Source organism: Rhopilema esculentum, chromosome 6 (genome assembly GCF_057945365.1).
Source record: "Rhopilema esculentum isolate cy_ngs chromosome 6, ASM5794536v1, whole genome shotgun sequence".
NCBI classification, from domain to species: Eukaryota; Metazoa; Cnidaria; class Scyphozoa; order Rhizostomeae; family Rhizostomatidae; genus Rhopilema; species Rhopilema esculentum.
The window spans coordinates 13,620,205-13,642,253 of record NC_142820.1 but is presented as its reverse complement, the minus strand read 5'-3'; the positions used below and the strand labels follow the sequence as shown (position 1 = coordinate 13,642,253).

Here is a 22,049-nt window from a genome sequence, read left to right as displayed (position 1 = left end):
GTCACACGCACTGGGTCACATGAAATGCCGACAATGGTCGAACACTCAACGATAATTTCATGACATTTAGGGCGGAATTGCGTCAAAACGGACAATAATAATTAACCGAAAACTTGAAATTAAGATTCCATGCATCGTTTTCTGCATTATGTCAAAAAATAGTTTTGCGTGTCAGTTCACCTTTAAGGTAAGTTGCTAACATTCAGATTTTTAAAACGCAAATTTGGTTAGATTTTTCAAGTGGGTTTCGTAAAGTACCTTTTGAGGTTTCAAAACACATGGTCAGATCAAAAGACTTTATCCGAGAAAAAAATTTGTGGCCACACCCTTCGAAGGTCCGAAACAACTGGGCAACAAGCAGAAACGAGTAGAAACGACTATGAAATATACAGTAATTGGTAGGAAAAAATTCAATTGCGGCTGCGATTTTATTTATTAATCGGAATTCCTGTCTTGAGAAAACTTATTTTCAATCAATCATTGCATTGCCCTCACAGTGGTACACTGTCATTAGTGCTTCAAAGGCCCCGTACGAGCCGATGAATTAAAAAGCTAAACATTCATGAACGTTATGGCTAGGCCACTTCAAACCATTAAAGACCGTTTGACTTAACATTTCCAAGTATAGCGAAGGAGACAATCAGAAAATCGGATAAAACCTAATTGAGAATCACATTTGACTTGAGAGAATTATAGCTTTTTACAATACTCTATTTTCAATGACTTTTGGCAAGATCGTTCTTTGCATCTCGTGATTTGATGATAGATTTTCTTCATCAGCACAGAGTTTTTTATCCCTGCGACGTCTAGAATTATTTAATATCTTCAAGATTTGAGGCAGGGGTGGCAAGAAGTTCTTTCTTTTGGCGGCCATCCTGTAGCTTTCTGTAGATTGGTCTGCATAAATTGAAAATATGGTCTCAAGCCGATTCGCACGTGGGTCTGCTTCATTGTAAGGCAGTCGTTTTCTATTTCTCTTGCTCTCCTTAGGCCGCGCGTTGCCTTGCCTGTCTTTTAAAGACTGCATAAACTTCTGCATCCGCTTGGCTTTTTCCTCCGGGGAAAGAATCGACTCCTCGTCTCGCATCCATTTTCCAACTATCCTCTGGTTGGTGAGCAAAGTTTCTTTCGAAGGGTAGTTAATCATCTTCAGCTCATTTGTATAAATCCGTTTTGCCACGGGCAGTGACGATTTGGCACTAATAACTTCTCGTACCATCATTTTTCATAACAAACTTGAACGGAATCCCGCAAACAAACCTTTTCTTGAAAAGCTTCGAGGAGTCACCTGAACCAGTTTCCGTTTATGCAGAATTAGTAATGGTTTAAATATGACGTCAAATAAATACTTATTATATTTGTTCTAGTAAAAAAAGCCCGGCCAAAAGAAAGGAAAGGTGAGAGTGAAGATATTGTCACGTATCAAAGATGGTAAGCGAGAGTCTTCGGTACATGACCCGATGCCCAGAGCTGGGTAACTAATGTGAAAACAAAATACCTCTCGCTTTCTGAGCTAATCTTTTGAATGTCCACGATCTCTTTATTAAATTGATGGCTCCCCAGAAGGAGTGGACTGCTTCTAAAGGTGGCACAAAAAGCATTTTTCAAAAAAGGGAGACAACAATCCGGAAACAAAGACTTCAGCATTTAACATACATAACACCTGAATAACATTACCAATATATATATATAATATATATATATTTATATATATCAGGCAGAGGCGAAACGTCTAAACAACTAGTCTCAATTTAAAATTAACAGTCAACGGAATTTATCAAAATGATTTAATTGAACGTTACTGCATTTCAGATGTGAAAGCAGCCTAAAAAAAGTTCGCAACTATATAAAAAGACAGCAGGACCATTGGGGAAAGATACATCAAGCACTAGGAAGGAGTTCTAAGGCTAACATTTTCTGTCACGTGCAGCGGTGCAGATTGACTTTAGCGATGCGATTAAATAACATATTGAATGTGAAGCCAACTGAAGGTGCATTGCCATATATCTTTATGAAGCTCGGCAACTTACGTATCGAGAATCCATTCGCCTAAATATTGTAAAGTTTCTTCTATTGTGCCTCAATATTCAAAAAATGCTACTTCGGACGTCTACTTTGGGGCCAAGCAAACAAGGGTAGACAGGTTAATAGCGAGAAACAGCCACCAGAGTTTTTTACTACCGAAATAAAATAGTGTCTAGCTAACTTTAAAACATTTTCTTGACGCTTCTATCAAACAGTGAATTTCAAGGATATTTTATGAGGTAAGGCTTACTATTCTTGGGCAAGGTTGCGTTTCCCAACACTGAGTTAAGGAACCTTGAATTTAATATGCCCAAGGCTCCTTTACGATCAAGAGGTCGATAATTATCAAAAGCTGGTGAATACCTAGCTTACTTTAAAAATATCAACCTGTGCAGAGTTCAGCCGGTATTTCTTCTACATAAGGAATGTTGAACAACTGAGCACAACCTACATTGGCAAGAAATTTGTGTTCAGTAGAATTCCATAAACTACCCCTGTGTTTCAGACCTTGAGAAATATGACAAGAGACGCGCCGCAGCTGCTGCTGCAGTGTCTTCAGCACTTTGATTCACTTTGGTTCGATGTTTCCACTTGTTTACCTTTTCACGACCGACTGATCCATGTTTCTGGTTCATCGTTCTGGCTTTTCCAGCTCAGCGAAGAAGGGAAATCCCCAGAAACATTTAAAGGCCGTATGCGTGTTAAGGCATCAGGGAATCTTTGATGATAACGAGCTAATGTAACAAATTTAACTATCACCAGGCGACCTGAAAATGGAGGAAAATAATCTATAATAAATTACATCGCATTGACCGCTTCTCTATTGGTATGGCGCCTCCTGACATATCTTACATGCGTTTCTTGCTGTACATTATACTTACTGAAAACTATCTCGTTATTTGGATTACCTTATATGGCAATGCTTTGTTCTGTTGTGGAACGAGCCACCTCGTGGCATATTTGCTGTTAAAAGTTAAAACGTAATTCATATTCCTCTAAAGATAGTGGCGAGCTTAATGAGATTAAGACACAAGCAATGGTTATAGGCTCGCGACCAAATATAAAAAAGAATTCAGACAAATCAGTACCCACGCCATCTTTCGTCATCGGTGACTCACATATTGACTTTATGGATAATGCTAAATAATTTGGGAGTACAACTTGATAAAAATCTTGTATGGGATGAACATATCAAGGTTTTTCGTTCAAAGGTATCTCGCTCTTTGGGTTTCCTAAAATATGCTAAAAAACTATTCCAAAAAATCCCCTTCATCAATTATAAAGAGGTATTGTGGAGCCCTATTTTCGATATTGTTGCTCTGTTTGGGGTGACTGTTGGGAAACTCGCCTGCTTATGCTACAAAAGTCACAAAATCGTGCTGCGAGGATAGTTACCAACAGAAGCTATGACGCATCAGTAGTTAGCTTGATAAAAGAACTTGAAAGGCCAACAGTCCAGGACATGATCAAGCGAGAGACTGCTACCATTGTTTTCAAATCAATAAATGGTCTTGCGCCAACAAATCTCTCCACTCTATTTACATGAAACACAACTAGGGAGTTTGAGAAATTTTGAGACTGATTTGCTTCTTCCAAGATTGAAAACGAGCAATGGCCAAAAAGCATTTTCATTCCGTGGATCAAAGTCTGCAATGAACTAGAACAGGGGGTCAAGCTAGCCCCCTCTCTGTCTACTTTTAAATGTAAACTTAGCAATAAATAACCTATTTCTTTAAAATTTTGTACATTTTATGCTAGTTTCAATACTGTTAATAATCTTCTTCATTTCTTATTTCAATAAAGCATTATTGTAATCTATTTTTGTCACGGCCTCTTAAAAGACAACCACTCTAGGTTGATGGGGCAACCGTGCTTAAAGAATGAAATGAAATAAAGATAAGCCTTGAAAGACACGTTGGTTACATTCGGTCACAGGCTACAATATGGTTACTTAGCACTTGTAAATAGTCTGTCTTTTATATTATTAAGATTAAGATTGCAAAGATAATTTGTTTCTATCTGCAAACATTTTCGAAGGCCTGGGTATTAAAGAAACTTCACAAAAATACTGTTTCTGACTCCCGTCTCTTCCTAAAGTTTTACAAGGAAGACCTACTTTAACTGAATCAAACAGCACTAAATTGTCACCATTTCCACTCTATTGTACCTCGTATTATTTTTCTGAACCTTTAAACTTCGGCACTGTATTATTTTATACTTTCACTATCACTTTCCAAACGCAATTTTCAGATATCAAAACCAAAACCATTAAACTATTAAGCATTTGGAGCTTCTGTTGCTGTAAAGATAATTGTTTCACAATTTATATGTCAAAGTTTTCAGGAGCCAAAATAAATAAATGAAATACGCACCATCGAACCAATTGCCGTAAACGCTTCGAAAGGCCTTTCCTGCTGACTCCAGAGAATCACATTTGACATAAACGCAGCCCTTGAAACAAAAAAAATAGTTGATATAATATTGAAAAGAAAGAAAGTCTGCCTGGCTAGAAGAATTAAGTTTTTAATGGTGAGACGTTTTAAAACAGCTACTCCTTCAAACATACCCTTTAACCATTTCCAGTATTATCCGGTAAAAACTAAAAAAAAAAACAATTCCCTCAAAGCCTCAATTTGATCTCAGTCATCTTTAAAACAGGTAAACGACATTTCAAAAAACAACCGAAGGTCAGCAAATTATACGGGGAATCTACTCACCTCAGAAGACTTGACATCGACATAAACATGGAGAATGCGAGCTCCCCCGTCGTTGCATTTTTCAAGCAAAGCATCGCGAACGTGACGTTCCCATCCTTCCTCTTTCTCACTGAAAACGAAAATCAAAGAATCCTAACAGACAACACAGTATGTTGTAGGGCAACTGATTATTTGAACCACTGACTGCATTTCATCCAAACAATCTATATATTTTGATAGTACGAAGAGCATGATGCAGACACTAGTGCCATGCGGTTTTGAATGAATACCTCCAGATGTTATCAAAAGATGTCTCGGATGGGGGGATGAAGCATAAGAACTCCTTGTCTTTGATGGGCAGTATTCCTCAATAATATGAGCCTTTTTGCTTAAATGCTGTTACGCGATGAAATATCACAACATATATTGGGAATTAAAATACTTAGAAAAACATCCAAGGAATATCAAAGAAGACAAAGTAAAAACATACACAGGGCCTCCGTGAAGATATCTGATCTTCAAGCATGGTGTTGGAGTGATGATCGGCATTCGCACAACCTTTTCCAGCTTATCGAAAGCTATCGAAAAAAGAATGGTAGGTCAGTCAGCGCCTAAATAGGCATAAAATATCAAGGGAAATATACTTCATAATATATTCGTGGAAGAGACAAATGAGGGACAGTTTTGAAAGCTTTGATTATGCTACAGTGGAAGAATGGATGTCTGAATCGTATTTGAATCTTATATAACTCAAATGGAACTGACCAATTGAACTGAATCAAGTGATACACACCTCCAGCGCAACAGAAAGCAATTACTGAAGTAGTTCAAAGCTAAATCATTAACGCAGAGCAATGCCAAGCACGACTATTTCGATACATACAAACGTCATATGTAGACCGAATGTCAAAACCGAAATATGTAGAAGGCTGAGAATGAGATAAAAATACCTTGCCCTTGCCAGAACTTCCCTCTTTCAACTTCAGGACCCTGGAAAAATTAGATTAAGATACATGAAAACGTTAAACGGATCAATGCCTAGATGACTTAGGTATCTACAACTTAGAACCGTTCTGTCCTATAGACAGACTAACGCGTGACTTAAGTATTTAAGAAAATGTCAACAGGATGATGTTCGCGTTCGATAAACGAGCTTGCAAGCGTTACCAACTCCGACTTAGGGCAAAACTGTCAGTAAGAATCCTGATATACAGATGGAAATAAACTGAAGGAAACTACATAAACTTTGGTCGTTATACAGAATATAGATAGTCACAGGACATAGTTACATAAGGGAAACTTGATATAAACAAGAATACTGGAAAAGCTGACTAGAAGAGAAAGGCATCATAGAACAGTCGAGGATTACTTCATATAAGGGTTAGCTGCCTTAACTGAAATACTTTATGCAAATACTTAGCGTATATCTAAATTTACCAAATGGTTGCTGGCCCCACTGACATGCTTGTCTGACGGCATAACCCCAATCCATCTCCACACTTCAAAGTCTTCTCCCGCAATTCTCTGCGTTTCAACTCGGATCCTTGCGTCGGTTGAGCTGAGAAAATCAACAGCCTTTTTCCACGCTCTAGATTTTTGTTTTCTGTTGAAAAATAAATGTTTACTTGGAATTGAAAAACTTGTTTGCGCTTCATGTTTTAATTTTAATGCTCGTGGTTAAACTACATTAACAGTGAGCGGAGACTGAAAGCACAGTGAAGGAAAAATTCTGTTTTTGTTGTAATCAAATGCCAAGAGACTTGAGCGAAGTAACGTCATAGACGCGAACCTGCTGTTGCTGCAGCAAAAGCTATTAGTACATTGTACTTGGCATTAAAAGAGTTATTAACAGAAATCCTTTCGTTAGCGAGATTAATGCCAGTCAAAGCTGGTAGTTTTTGCACATATTAATGCAGAGAGCAAACAGAAAGTGCGAAAAAGGTGTCTCTACCAGATTCGTATGGAATTTAAAAGAAATACCTTTCTCGTGGAGGAATAAGCATATCTCGGACGTGTGGGATTGGGAGATAAGGTGGTAGCTCCCTGTCATGTTCACAAGCCTCGTGGTGCCTACGAAGGCTTTCTGCAAAAAGGACAATATTATTCAAAATCTAAAAACGAGATTTTGAAGTAAAAATATAGTGATAATTTGTGTAAAAAGACTGCAAAAGATGAGTAGGGCAAATGCCCTTTAATGCAGGTCTTTGAAAGATTATACCCGAAGCTGCAAAACCATACCGATGATGCGTTCAACATAAACGAACATAAGCCTGGTGTCTTCATCATCCATCATCCAGCGTCGCTTCATGACATAGTAGGCAGCAAGCAAAATCCCAAAGCCTAGAAATATATCAAACAAATAACGACGAATCTAGAAAAACAACGAATAAAATATAAAAAGTACCCATCTGAGGCATCTAGAAATTCATTTACTGCAGGTGCAATAAACATTGCGCTTACTTTGAACTTTTTACTTAACATCAGAAAATAATCGTTTGCGATTGGCAGCCAAGTTTCTTACTCTTCTTTACACGAAGAGACAAAATATGTCCTAAACTCTAGAAAATGTGCATCGCTTTGCGGGTCTTATCTTACAATTGATTTTTTGAAGAAAAATGATGGGGTTTTTTACTCCTTATAAACAAACGAAGAAATCGCCTTGCCTCGCCGAACATGTTCGCATAACCGAGGCAAACCACCTCAATGTAATAACAATCCTTAATATGATATTGTTTATGGGTACATCTGAGAAAATATTTGTCATGGTTGATCTTATCCTTACCAAGAACGATTCCTAAAATGTACTTCGTCAGCATCTGTGAAGCCTGCTTTAGACGACATATCAACGGTTTGACGGCCGTCTTCGACGATAGTGTGACCATGCTAAGGGTTTCAATCGTAATTTCCCTCATTGTCCCTCGCTCATAAACCACTCTGGAAAAAAGTACACGTGAATTAGCCAAACTTGACAAATTTAAGTAAAACACTTCACGACCATTCCTGGCATGCAAGAATAAAAAATTTATACAATTCTGATAACCAATCTGAATTTGATGCAATGGTGTGGCCTATTGATAGGTGTAGAAGTTTCGACAAATGATTTTCATATCAGGGATGCGATTTTTATCGGGGAAAACTTTGAAATGGTAGACAAAGTCATAAATTCATTCTGATGTATTCAGATATTATCAGTGTGGATACAAATATATAATTGAAGTTTGTCATTCTGTTGTTCTGATTATTTTCAACAAATTTGAAACCTAAGAAAATTCTTAAAAGTGCATACTCTTAAGACTACATTTTGGTTATAAATTGTAATAGAAGTTCGTTTCACATGCGGAAAAACGACGCAACGTACACTCGAGAGTGACTTACATAAAAGACACTTTGGTAACTATTTTTAAATTAAAACTTTCCCAAGAGGTGCAATTTTCCTTTGTAACAGATGACATTTAGGAGATGACATTTAGAAGCTCAAGGCCATGAAATATCCAAAAACGTTTTGCACACAATCACAGAGACAATCATTAAAACAACCTCTGAAATAACCAACCAACAGTTATTTTATTGCGCGAATAAAGGAGAGGCCACGATAGGAGGCTGCCCGACGGACTGCGGAGGAAATCTTGCGGCGAAAAATCGATAAAATAGTAGTAAATAAGGAACACTGCAACGCGAATAAACAACAAAAAACACACAAATTAGTGATGGCTAATATTTCGCCCCGGCGTACGGGGCTTCATCAGAGCAAAAGTAAACGAACTAAAAATTTACAAATTTCAAAGAGGCTATGGTGGGTTCAGATTGGTCAATTTGGAATGGTGTGAATGCAGCGCAGCGGAGAGGAATAGGTAATAGATGTGGAGGAGGGAAGGGTGGCGAGTGCGAGAGTGTGGGTGGTGGTGGTGAAATGAAAGTGTAATGAAGGTGGGTAGTGGTGATAACAATAAAAAGTATGAAAGTATTGAATAATGGTGATGTTAGCGACAATGGTAGTAAAAAATGAAAAATTAATGAAATAGAGAAAAGAAAATTATTAGGGGAATGTAGAGAGTAATGATAATGATTGTAAAATAGTAATGTATGGGTAGTAGAAAAAGTTACGATGTGGGTGATGATGGTGTGTTGCTGTAAGAGTAACGGTCAGTGGTTCGGTTCATGCCGCTCGGTGTGAGAGTGATTGCCAGGCCAATGGGGTATTGCTCTTTGGCATGTCGAACACTCTCTCGTTTGTCGTTAAGTTGCAGTAATGGTGTTTCTGTAAGGTCATTGATGGTATGTTCTGGGCTGCAAGAGTGTTCTGCAACACCAGACTTTTCTGTTGATAATATCTCGTCTGTGTTCGTTAAATCTGTCTTTCAATCGTCTGCTTGTTTGTCCGATGTATTGGCAGTTCTTGTTTCCGTCAGTTAAACAGTGTTTGCTAGTTAAACAGTGTTTGCTAGTTAAACAGTGTTTCCTTTAGTTATTCTATTACCTGAAAAACTGCGAATACATCTTGTCGACGGCAAAATTCACAACTTGCGAAGAGAGATGTTCATAGTCAATGAGTTTTTCCTAAAAATTATGAAGGAACAAAACATATGAAAGGGTTGAAGTATGTAATTTCTTAACTTGCATTTGGAATCAAAAGATGATATAAAAACCAACAAACATTTGTTAATGCTGCGAGGAGTATCTGAAAAAGTATGCTTCAGTTTTTGGTTATGCTTCAGACCCCCCCCCCCTCCCCCTGCTACAGTCCTGGGTACGCCACTGCTGGCTTCAGATCCTTCAATGCTATTTAAATTTTTTTGATACCATAATTACCGCTTAGTGATCCAAACCCCATTAAAGATTCTATGGTCATTATTGCACCAACAAGTGTTGTATAAACGTTTGGAAATATAATCTTTTGTAGAAACATCTGGTACTGACAGAAATGATCCTAAGATGTTCTTAAGGCCAAGGTGTCTTCGTTAATACTTCTTTCCAATTTCTTAAATTGCCCGCAACATATCATAAACTTAAAAAAATGATGCGGATTAATTGGAAAAATGTTTTTTGGTGCCTTTTAGGTTTTTCTACAAAATACATACGAAATAAGAAGAGCATGACGTTCTGTAAGTTGGCGTTTTCTACCTCTATAAAAAGATCACTATCTACTGGCGCAGCTGCATTTTCGATAGGCATGACATACCTCCTTCACTTGTTCTAAAACTTGACTAACACTTGTTAACATTCTGTTGGCGACTCAATTTTTTCAAATTTTTCGTTCTTCTTTCTTATAAACTATTTTTCCTGGATTTGAATTTTTTTGCTTTTAGACAAAAAAAACTTTTTACTGTCTTTTGAACACTTATTCGATAATATCAAAGCTGGTGTATAGGCCTGTTTAGCTTCTGTAAGAGCAGCAAGTTATTGGACAAGTGACCGAATGCTTCTCAGCTTGTTTCTCTGGCAATTTTTAGGACAATCTTTATTGGTCAATAAAACTCTTACCTTTGTAACTGGACTGAATAAAACAATAAACGCAAGATTTATCTCTGGATACATGCATTTCTTTGTCAGGCTTGCACCGGTTCATTCAACACTTAATATATGTTTCACCTAAATAAGTCAAGTTTTGAAAACAATAAATTGGCCTACTTCTCTATCAAAGTTCTATTTAGGAAATCTAAAGCCTGAAGACTCTATGGAAAAAATTTGCGATCAAAATTTTGTAGAAGAGTGAAAGTATTAGCTTAGTAACAAACGTTATCAGAAAAGTATGTTTACCTCCAAAAGATAGGAACATTCTGAAGAGAAAAAAGGTCCAAGTTGGCCGCCATTGAGCTCTACCGTAACATTTGAGTAGCCACATTCCTTTTCTCCTGCAATGAAGGATTAACATTTGACAAACATCCGCATGTAACTGTTAAAACAAAACAATAGTAGAAGTCACATTTTCACATTTTGCGGCAACAAGAACTTATTTTTTTGCAGTAGTAGCATAGAAATTTGATTTTAATTGGTATTTACATTATGGAAATTTAAAGGGGGGGGGGGCATTTTTTCTACTTCTAGTTTAAAAAATACTGACAACAAGTTTTTACCGAGTATACTGTAAAGAGCATAGGAAAAAACGTTTATTACAATTACATTAAGATTTAAGAAAAATGATTGTACAGAAAATTCCCTGTTGCTTTTTCCTTTATATTTATATAAAACTTTCCCGTTAAAAAGAAAACGGAGGACAAAACAGCTATGTAGGGCCATTCATAGAGATGAACAGCTTTATGTAAAATATAAAATATAAACCGCCGCCAGCCCGATTTTTTTGGCACAATTCTGATGAGAATCAACAAAATAATCTTATATGGCCTTAAACATCCAATCCACCTACAATTCCACAATTTGTGAAAGCAATTTGGATTTCAGGGATGCACAAGCCTCTTTAACAGACCTTGAAGCTTTACGGTTCCCAAGCAGAAAAAGGTCATTTGAACACAGTGAGGATTTAAGCTTGTACACTGGCTAGCCAAATATCAATGTTGATCTAAGACTTAGCTATAGGTCATGTTGCAATGATCTTGAATCGATGCAAAGCACTTTAAAAGTTTTAGCTAATTATCATTTTACAAGTCTATTCTATCTCAACTTTATTTTCTCTTTAAAAAATTAAATCTAATGTATCAAGAGATTATCTGCAAATAGAATGATGTTTAAACAAATTTATACCTGCATACAAGGATAGTTTTTCATGTAAACATTGAAGCATCTTGAATACTTCCTCCCTGCTGACCTAAAAGGCAACTCAAGCTTGCATCAAACAGTAAAGAGAAGTTAAATATTTTGGAAAACTGCATCAGCGAAAGAACGGCGGAAAAAGGCATCTGTATCCCCTGATGTATGTGATGGTGTATGCCTCTCATACCAATTCTGGTGAAACTGAGGCAGGGTTTTCCTTGATCAATTACTTAAGTAGACAAAAATGACATCACCATTTATGGTAGCCCTTTTTTATTTCTAGGCAAGAAATTTGAACTTAACTGCTGTTTCCACACTTGGCATGGGCTTACCACACTTGGCATTCTAAACAATGAAATTCAATGTTTTTGGATTTAATGACCTGTTTTCTTGCGTTGGACACTGTGGAACTATCATATACCAGGGTAGGCAATTCGGTTTCCTATGCACCATGGACGACTGGTTCTTATCTGCAGGAGACTGCTTGTTTCACAGGGTAACCGCCAGGAGACCAAATTATAAGGTCAATGCACGCTTGATGCTTAGCCTTATAAAAGACACAAGGTGCACTATAAAGGCATACCCTGTAACATATAAAACATGATCAAATATCATTTAATCAAGCTTAAAGGGGTGGTCTGAACTGAAGTGAAAATGAAAATCCTTTAATTGGTAGTTTTCATCGTGCTGATTTCGAATATCGACACGAAATTAGCGTTTTTATTTTCGTTTTCCTGCATTTAACACGCGAAGTGTGAAATTTCTCCATTTCCGTGGCGGGGAGGTCTGGAAACAAGTTTCAGGGGCATAGTTTGATGTGTAGCACGAAACAGGTCGACCTAATCCACTTTTGGTTTAAAAACTGGTTTGTTTTGTGTACATTGACAAATATTATTAAATCTTACTGCAATTCAGATTTTTCGACTGATAATTCGAAAATGTCAAATATTTAATAGAATTGCATAAATATGCCTAAAATAGATTTATACCTAAAATTATATCCACTTTGCTAGGTATCTACAAACAGTGGCCGATCAATGGATGGTTTGCTGGTTTTTGGGTATTTGTGCTGGAATAAGTATGCATTTATCACAAATGTAAAGAAAAGACCTTTAGTCAAAGAAGACAAGGGTTTCAAAATTCTGCAGAGAGACAATTGAAATGCAAAAATCAGCTACCTACTACATATACAGTGGAGTACAGGGTTATATACAGGGGTTATTCAAAGGGACCAGACTTTTAGTTCATAATAGCAAGAAGAAAAATTTAGAACTAATGGGGTCATGTTATAAGTTAGAAATTTGTTGAAACTAGTGGGGCAATGGCCAAATCTTGTAAGCCCTAGGCCAAATCACTAGATTAGTCACATCAAGGGGGGGGGGGATTGAGCAAGGCTTGATATTTTTGAGATTCCTAAGGTGTATTTTTCAAGATATTTCACTCACATCAAAATGTGTAGAATAGTTTGGATTTGATCAAGTTTTTCTCTTACAATAATGGTCCTGTACCATCTGCTTGGTAACATTTTTTATAAATAATCAGAAGAAAATGTTTTACCTTCAGGGTACAATGTTATTCAATGTATTCTGTCACTGCCTGTTGTTTAGATACACTGTTTTCAAATTTTGAGAATGAAGTTTTTTGGTGCCCAATGGTTCTATTTTTCTGAAATTTGCTTCAACTCAACATTTTTCATAGAGAACAGTTATGAGATAAAATCTCTGACATATCTTTTGTTAAGATAAGGTCTTTTAATAAACTTGGAAACATATACATCAATTAATGATTGTGCTTTAAATCCTCCTCCTTTATGTACATCCTGATATGAATTGTTTTTTATGCCTGGAGTTATATCGGAAAATGCTTTGATATTATGTTCTGTAGACAAAGCATGATAAATCATGTTTAAAGGGGTATTTCTGAGGTGGGGGACTACTTTTGTCTTTTTCAGCAAATTGAACTGTGTAGGTTCGGTAAGTTTCGTGGCTTTACAGCTAACAGAAACCATAGTTATGTCCTCTGAGTGTATAGTTTCATGACTGTATAGTTAACATACTAATGTATTCTGAGTACTGGGCACAAGTACCCAGTCTAAAAATAGAACAAGGGTTAGTTCTGAGGGTGGGGACCATTTTTATCTTTTTCAGCGAGTCAAATTGGGTGGGTTTGCCAAGTTTTATGGCTGTATAGTTAGCAGAAATAGATTGACCATACCAACGTATTCTAAGTAGCACATAATAGTACAAGGGCTAAAAATAGCACAAGGGTTTTATTCCAAAGATAGGTCTATATTCTATCTTGTTACGCATATCAAATTCTGTATTTTCACCAAGTTTCATGCTTTTATCACAATTTTCACGATTGTTACCTGTCATGAACCTTATCAAACTCACTACTACATTACATCAAAACATATCTTTGTGTCCACCACTTTACGTCACCAGGTCACATGACACATTGGTCTGACCGCGTTCTCGCTCCGCCATCGATGAGGGCAAATTTCGACTTTAAAAACTTAATAACTTAAAAACTACATAACATATTAAAAAAATTCAAACGGTTTTGGAATCAGCACAGGAACCTTTATCAGTGGTAAAAAATCGTTTTTCACTTCAGTTCCCCTTTAATAAATTCATATTTTTCCCTTTATTTGCCAATTCCAATAGACATACCTTGTAAACAATCTTTTGGTGGTACAAAACTTGAAAATGGCTTTGAAAAAAGCAAACATTTAGTAAACTAAAGCTTTTGTTTCTAATACTAGGCAGATATATCTTGCTAAACATCTGATATGCTGTTTCCATTTCCAGCATTTGAAGGCAGAATTCAACATTGTGTAAGGAAGTGAGAGGGGATATTGAGTGGGTTAGATGATGGGGATATTTTTGTTGGATGAAATGCCTGCTAGTTGTTACTCAAAGTTTACACAAGTTTATTTTTTTTCAAATACACTGTTGTTAAATTATTCAAGGTTTTATTTGGTTTTAGTGTTTTATAATTGAATGAATTTTGACATTAGTAGATCTAGACATCATTAGCTGGTGGTCAAATTATGACCCAAAGTCTAGGGGTAAATGTAAGGCTCTTTCATCAAGGTTTTCAACCCCTTGCAATTGCTTGCGCTATTTTCAACTATTATGAAGTTTACTTCTGCAAATAGTATCACGACTGTGAGAAATTCATATGGTCAAGTTGCCTTCCAGGCCCTCCCAGAAAAGGCGTGCAATCACACTTGCATGCGCTGGTACACGCCTCCCACACCAAGGCGTGCGTTTAATCACATGCCTATTGTTGTAATCATTCGTTTGTTTTTAACCAAAGCGCTGGAAACTAATAAGGTAACAAAACAACAAGAAACTTTTTTTTACTGTACTGGGTTTAAGTTCTTATAAAAGATTGTTATTTCGAAAATCAATGCGCTTTGGATTCAAAGAGAGGGAAATCTACAATAGAATTGTTCTGTTTCAAGCGTCTTTGCTGAAATGATTAGTGCCGTTTTCAAATTGTGCCCTTTTCAAATCATGCCATTTTCAAAACTGTTTTCATATATCTTTTGATGAGACACGATTGAAAGTTGGGGTCAAAATTGTAACTTTTTTCAAGGGTTTCATGAAGACTGCCATCATGGTTGGTAGCAAGAGGGATTGGTGGTAACTGCATCTAAAACACTTTCAGCATCAAAATCAGTAAAGATCTCTGGCAATATCTTTTCCCTTCCTTTATCATTTTGCCACCAGAGATATTCATTGTTAAAGTTGTGTGAAAACTGAAAAAATGACTTAAGAATGCCGGTTTTTAAGGCTCCATATATGTAAACCTTTGTAGAAATAAGACAAAACACTAATAGCAATCCATCACACACCTAAAACAGCTTAGGGGTGCCAAATGCCACACTTGTGCTAGTTTATCCCAGGAAGGCCTGCCTTCACTGGTTGGAGTAGAACATAAACCAAATCTGACTTTGGTTGTTCCAAACAAGTTAACAGAACAAAATAAAAAACTGCTTACATTGGAAAAAATAGCAACACTATTAACAAACCTTTCCAAATGTTGATCCATCTTTTATTTCTAAAAAATAATAACCATGATGTTAATAAATATAAACAATAATGTGCAGAATCAGTTTGCCTTTTTCTATTTGTTTATAGTACAAAAAATATAACATCAAGTCTGTTAAACAATACTGGGTACTTGAGAAAAAAAAGAAAAAAATCAAAGCAAACAAATCTCAATTGTAACTACAACCAGCAGAAAGTTGGATAAAAACCTGGATCTGCTAAAGATCAGAAAAGTGGTAGGTGGAGTACCTGGAAGAGCAGGCCATTCTGACATTCTGTTGCTCCACAAGCTTGCATATGATCCAACAAGACATATTAGCAAGACAATTACAAATATCATAAATACTGGGCCTCTCCAACTCTTCATGAGGTTGTTGTTGGATGCAAATGCCAACTCCAGTTCTTCATCATCTCGTCCATTATCAATATTGTCTTCTTTGGTTGATTCCTGTTGTATATAGAAAGTAGCACAGATTTCATAAAAGAGTTATAAAAAGAAAATAAAATAAAAGCTTTTCAAATAGCTAAAGTGTTATTTTTCCAGCCGGGCAGCTTACGCCGGTTATAAGGTGAAAGGGGACCTCAGTTCTCTAAAATAGCTTTTTGTTTTGAGTATCTGTATGTTGTCACTTGTTCATAATATTTTTTTAAGCAGCCAGCTTTTCAAAAAGCCAAGCCACTTGCTTAAGTTCTGTTCATTCAATGTAAGCTTTCCTTATCCTTATTGAAATGTGCATTTTTTAATCCATGCTGCATTCAACAGCCTTGGCCCTTGTATAGCCTTCAAAATCTACTGCTGTTGCCCCCAATTTTCTTTGTCTGTTGTGGCCTGCATGATGTAAATTTCCTTTGTGGAGATATAGTAAAAGAATGTATAAGCAGCAGGAAGGTATTGGTCTTTTCATTTTAATACCCTGATGGCCATTGTCAGCTGACAAGTAGGTGGACAGAGCCTCCCCTTAGAGAAAAACATTAGATGAAATTAATGTGTCTTGATTTGTAAAAAGGTAACTCTAGTAAACTCTCGATATCTCAAACATTCACAAAGGGAAAACTGATATAGCATCCCCTTTCCAGATACTTTCATATAAAAACTTCTTTGAAAACTTGATCATTTGCTATCTTGAACCATTTCAATGACCCCTTGGAGTTTCCATGTCTACTTTTGATAGCCATGTCTTTGGTTAGACAATTTGATTGATAAAATCTAGACAATGTATCTAAGCAGAAACAGTCACAAAATCATCTAGCCTGGTGATTTTAGACTCTGTTGGAATTTTGATCATGCCATCAAAGGAGCCATCAATTATCTAAAACTAGTTGGAATATTTATCCTAATAACTAAATTTTAACTTTGTGAAGAACACTTTCAAAAGGGATATGAGCAATTGGGTGGAGGGGGGGGGGGGGGGGTGGATTGGTGTTTAAAAAATTTTGTAAGGCATGGTATTGCCAAAGGCTATTCCAAACCCTATATTGATAGTACCTTTTTGTCAATCCCTCTGAATTAGAAGAAGTAAGCTACCTCTCTGTAAAGTAGTTTTTTGACCTTGAGTTAGGGTTTTTTATACCCCAATTTCAGTAGTCTAATACAATTTTTTTTACTCCAAGTTGCCCATGATTTTTTCATGTCATCTCAAAAATACTGAAACCTATGGAAATGTTTCATTTAAAAACCTACACCATTCTTACGTCCAGTCTATTGGACATAAAGTGCATAAAAGATTGTCTTGAAAAGACGCTTCTAAATAATGTTAAGGCTAAGTTTTCCTTGTCAATAGTGAAGGAATACCTCAGCTATACTATCAGTTTGGTCTCTAGCAGCTTGATACTGCCCCTTAGGCTTCCCTTGCAATCTTGCTGTCAATGACGCATTTCCAATAGTCGAATTAGAGCTAGATGAGCTTGCAGGGCTTTGTCTCTGATCTGTTTTCGTTTTCCTCTTTTGCACTATATCGTGTTCTTCCTCTAAATCAAAGCTGTTTCTCCTTCTTGTAACGGTTACCTTTTCCTCTGAGTTGTTGCTATCATTTGAATCAATTCTGCAAACTTGTGACTTTTTAATGACAATTTCATCTTCCTCTTTTGAGAAGCCAGCTAACTTTGTTCTCTGTTGTGATGGATTGCTGGTTGCAATTGACCTGCGCTTTTTCACCTTGTCTACTTTGGGAGACGATCTACGGCCACCTGACTTTGCTTCATTTAGCTTTTTCAGCAATAATGCTTTAGTTGTTGCGGTTATAGGTCCGTGCTTAACACCATAATACATCAGCTGCTCACGTAGCTCAGCATTTGATAAACTGTCACCTTCGTCCGCCATCTTTAACTTGTGTGCAAGGCCCGCGGCGCGGATGCTCCAACGAGCGTGCGCCTGCGCACTCGAGCGAATTTGTTTAGCGTTTTTAGTTCAGAGGCTGGAGAGGGGTATTGTCACCCGAGCGGGCGAGCGGAGAATTTTCGACACAACTTTTTCTAATGTAGTTTTGGGTTTAGGTTACGAATTTGCATGTTGATTGAGTGTTTGATTTGAGAGGATGTTTCTGAGAAACAGAAGACCAAACCCCCATAAATTGGGCGTCATTTGTCTGTCAAGCACTGATGATTGCTTATGGTGATTTTAATGTCGGTTGTCAGACTTGAAAAAGGTTGTCCAAACGCTTAATGCTGTTTTTTCGTAAAGAATAAAAATCGAACTTGAAAATGGCTTTGAAAAAAGCAATTATTTTACAACATATTGGCTAGAAGCTTTTTCGTCTGACACTCCTCAGAGCATAAAATGTCAGAATAAGGTTCCGAAAGAACACGATGAAAAATATATACCCAGTTGTGGATCGAAATAGGCCAATCAGAAGAACGCAAGCCCAATATCGATATAGTTGACCAATCAGTGCTGCGTGCCTAAAGAAAAATTACCACTGGGGTCCAAGAGAGAAACGAACACCTGTCTACACAATGGCGGTTTTTTCGTTTGTATGTAGATCGACCACTGATAGATCAGTGAGATCTCGACTCCAAAACTGCTAGGTGGCAAGACGACCGGGCTCTAAATTCTCTTTTTAGCCCCCCGGGGGCTTATTGTTTCACAGCACTTTGAATGGGGGAGCTTATAAGAGAGGGGGTTAAATTGAGAGAGGGGGCTTAATAAATATTTTGTAAAAAAAACCATTTATAGTGGTAAACTAACTTTCAATAACACACGGTAAACTAATAATCAATAATCTTGGGCCATGTCGCCTTCTGAAATCGAGCATTCGAAAAGGTCAACTTCATCCCTCGGAGTACCAACGGCCTGTAATTTTGGTAACAGGCTCTCACATGGCCCGTGCTTAAAGGCAATATGTCTCGTTGTGGATTGGTTAACGAGAACAATAGCTGGAGCAATAGCCTAAACACAATTTCAGCGCTCCGCCATATTTTTTACAATGCGATAAATTAAAGGGGGACTGGAAACAATAGAAATCCCTTTGTTCTTTTAATCAATCAACGTCGTGACAGTGCACATTAAATCTTTGTCTTTGGATCTGTCATGACTGGAAGAGACATGGTGTGAATTTTTAGACAGGGAATTTTGCATAAAATTCTAGCAAACTGGGTAAACGAAGTTTTTAAAGTATAAAGCATAAGAGTAAAGGCCACTGATCATTTTAAGCCCTGGGAACATTCTGGCAAATGACCGGAAGTTGCGTTTCCGGTAGCATGAAAAATGCACGGTCAGCAAAATTTCAATTTTCGAATTTTTCAAATCTGATGATACTATCGGAAAGAACATGCAAAACTGAGCAAAATATTTTAAAAGAGCAATGTGATCTGACCCATAAGCAAAAGGTTATGGCTGTGGAAACTTTTCGTTTTATCAAAAAACTTGCTTTCTTGAGTTTCCTGATAGTGCAGACGCATAGCAGTAGAATTGTGCATGTTATGATAATAGCATGAAGTTTGGTACAAGTACACAATCCGATATGCTGAATAAGATGAAGTTCATATCAAGCTTCAAAAAAGCCCCTAAAAGCTATTTTTGGACTGGGGTACTGGTACCCAGTCCTCTTTCTGGTATAGCACTACAACCTTCTTAACATTGCAAGTTATAAAGCTGAAACTTTTTCTGACTGTATTTGACGTGCTGGATAAAATGAGATGCAAAAAAGCTTTAAAAATTTCACAAAATCAGTTTTTAAACTATGGTTCTTGTACCCAGTCCTATATTGGGTCTTGCACTGTAACTTTGTAACTATTCAAGTTGTTTAACTGAAATTTGGTTTCCTGACGTAATCTGAAGTGCTAGATAAAGTGAAATGTAGACCTAGTTTTTAAACTTCACCAAAGACTTTATTTAGACTGAGGTACTTATACCTAGTCCATTGCTGGCTATCGCACAAAAACTTTGTGACTAGGCAAGTTGTACAATTGAAACTTTGGTCCAGTCTGCGGAACAAAGTAATAAACTACCTAAACACCAAAAAATATTTTTTTTGATATGACTTGATGTGCTAAATACTTTATAAGACCTTTTTGTCTGATTTTTGCCAGTTGAGCTGTGAGTCGCTTGCCAGGTCTTTTAAGGTAAGCTTTGATTAGAAACACTGTAATCAGGGGCATTGCTAGCGGGGGTGTGTACCCCCCCAATACTTCATGAATTCGTCGGTAAATCTTCGCTTTGTTTATAAAATCCTTATTTTGTCGGTAAAATCATCTATCAGTAAGTGAAAAAGCACCTAAGTTCTCCTCCATCTATGTCTTTGTCGGTAAATTTTTCTATTGATGACCCTCCACCCCCCCCCCCCCAATCTGGAATGTCAAGCTTATAATTTATGAAAATTGGAAAGAAATGTAAAAGAAATTGCTGAGCATCAACACATAAATTCTAAAAGGGACTATGACAAGTTTTCAGAAATAAATAATACTTCATCCAACAAGTTTTACTGTCTTCAAATTGCAGAGAAAGAAACTGAAGATGAATTGACGCATACCGAGGAAGTGGCGAATAGCGTATTGTCCCTAAATGAACATGGTAAAATGTATTTTGCTCTTTGCAAATCCTCAAATGGGAATGCCAATGAACAATTTTTGGTTAATAAAAAGGCAAGGCCAAAATCATAGGATTACATCACAAAAATACGTTGCCAAAATATTACTACCCCCCCCCCCCCCCAACATTTTCTTATCGAATATGTCCTTGAACTTTTGTTTTGAACTTGAACTCGTAGTTTTGGCTTGAACTTTTCATGACGTTCGATGGGTTCATTTTGTAAAAAAAATCAATTTAATATTTTTCTATTTCTGTTAGCAGCCGCGATCCTTGATGAAGAATTATGTAAGGTGCCTACAAAAAAGGGGGCATGCCAAATAAAAGCCTTGAAATGTCCCCTTGGGGTTTCTGGCTGATGAGCTGCTTGTTTCTATACGCCCTCGTGTTTTTCTTTCAGTTGTACAACTTGCCTAGCCACAAAGTTTTTGTGCGATAGCCAGCAATGGACTAGGTATAAGTACCTCAGTCTAAATAAAGTCTTTGGTGAAGTTTAAAAACTAGGTCTACATTTCACTTTATCTAGCACTTCAGATTACGTCAGGAAACCAAGTTTCAGTTAAACAACTTGAATAGTTAGAAAGTTACAGTGCAAGACCCAATATAGGACTGGTTACAAGAATCATAGTTTGAAAATTTATTTTGTGAAATTTTTAAAGCTTTTTTGCATCTCATTTTATCCAGCACGTCAAATACAGTCAGAAAAAGTTTCAGCTTTATAACTTGCAATGTTAAGAAGGTTGTAGTGCTATACCAGAAAGAGGACTGGGTACCAGTACCCCAGTCCAAAAATAGCTTTTGGGGGCTTTTTTGAAGCTTGATATGAACTTCATCTTATTCAGCATATCGGATTGTGTACTTGTACCAAACTTGATGCTATTATCGTAACATGCACAATTCTACTGCTATGCATCGCACTATCAGGAAACTCAAGAAAGCAAGTTTTTTGATAAAACGAAAAGTTTCCACAGCCATAACCTTTTGTTTATGGGTCAGATCACATTGCTCTTTTTGAATCTTTTGCTCAGTTTTGCAAGTTGAAATTTTGCTGACCGTGCATTTTTCATGCTTCCGGAAACGCAACTTCCGGTCATTTGCCAGAATGTTCCCAGGGCTTAAAATGATCAGTGGCCTTTACTCTTATGCTTTATACTTTAAAAACTTCGTTTACCCAGTTTGCTAGAATTTTATGCAAAATTCCTTGTCTATTTGATTTGATGCGGAGTATTGAACGACCGAACGTATGAGAGTTGAGAATGAAATGAGTGAATTTACACAGATCCAAAGAGGGGTACGACAGGGATGCGTGTTCTCGCCCTATTTGTTCAACATGTACAGCGAACTAATTCTAAGAGAATTAGACGGCATGCAGGGATTTATCATCGGAGGCCATAACATGAACAACTTGCGTTATGCGGATGACACAGTTCTCATTTCTGAGTCGGCAGAGAAGTTACAAGAACTACTTGACAGGATAGTAGCAGAGAGTAGAAAGAAAGGTTTGACGATCAATGGCAAGAAGACAGAATGCATGGTAGT

At 37.0% G+C, this 22,049-nt stretch overlaps 1 protein-coding gene across 1 annotated transcript; it reads right to left on the bottom strand.

Moving 5' to 3' along the window:
* Positions 1-1,624: 1,624 nt before the first annotated feature.
* Positions 1,625-17,848, bottom strand: LOC135686330 (inner nuclear membrane protein Man1). The gene is made up of 15 exons (XM_065202535.2): positions 17,280-17,848; positions 15,737-15,935; positions 15,469-15,497; positions 11,421-11,484; positions 10,479-10,573; positions 9,199-9,278; positions 7,504-7,655; positions 6,960-7,061; positions 6,702-6,804; positions 6,159-6,324; positions 5,672-5,711; positions 5,212-5,299; positions 4,743-4,851; positions 4,398-4,476; positions 1,625-2,792 (listed from the first exon to the last, which is right to left on the bottom strand). Exons 1-15 carry the CDS (start codon positions 17,805-17,807, stop codon positions 2,629-2,631), a joined length of 1,998 nt encoding a protein of 665 aa, XP_065058607.2. The 5' UTR covers positions 17,808-17,848; the 3' UTR covers positions 1,625-2,628.
* Positions 17,849-22,049: the final 4,201 nt, after the last annotated feature.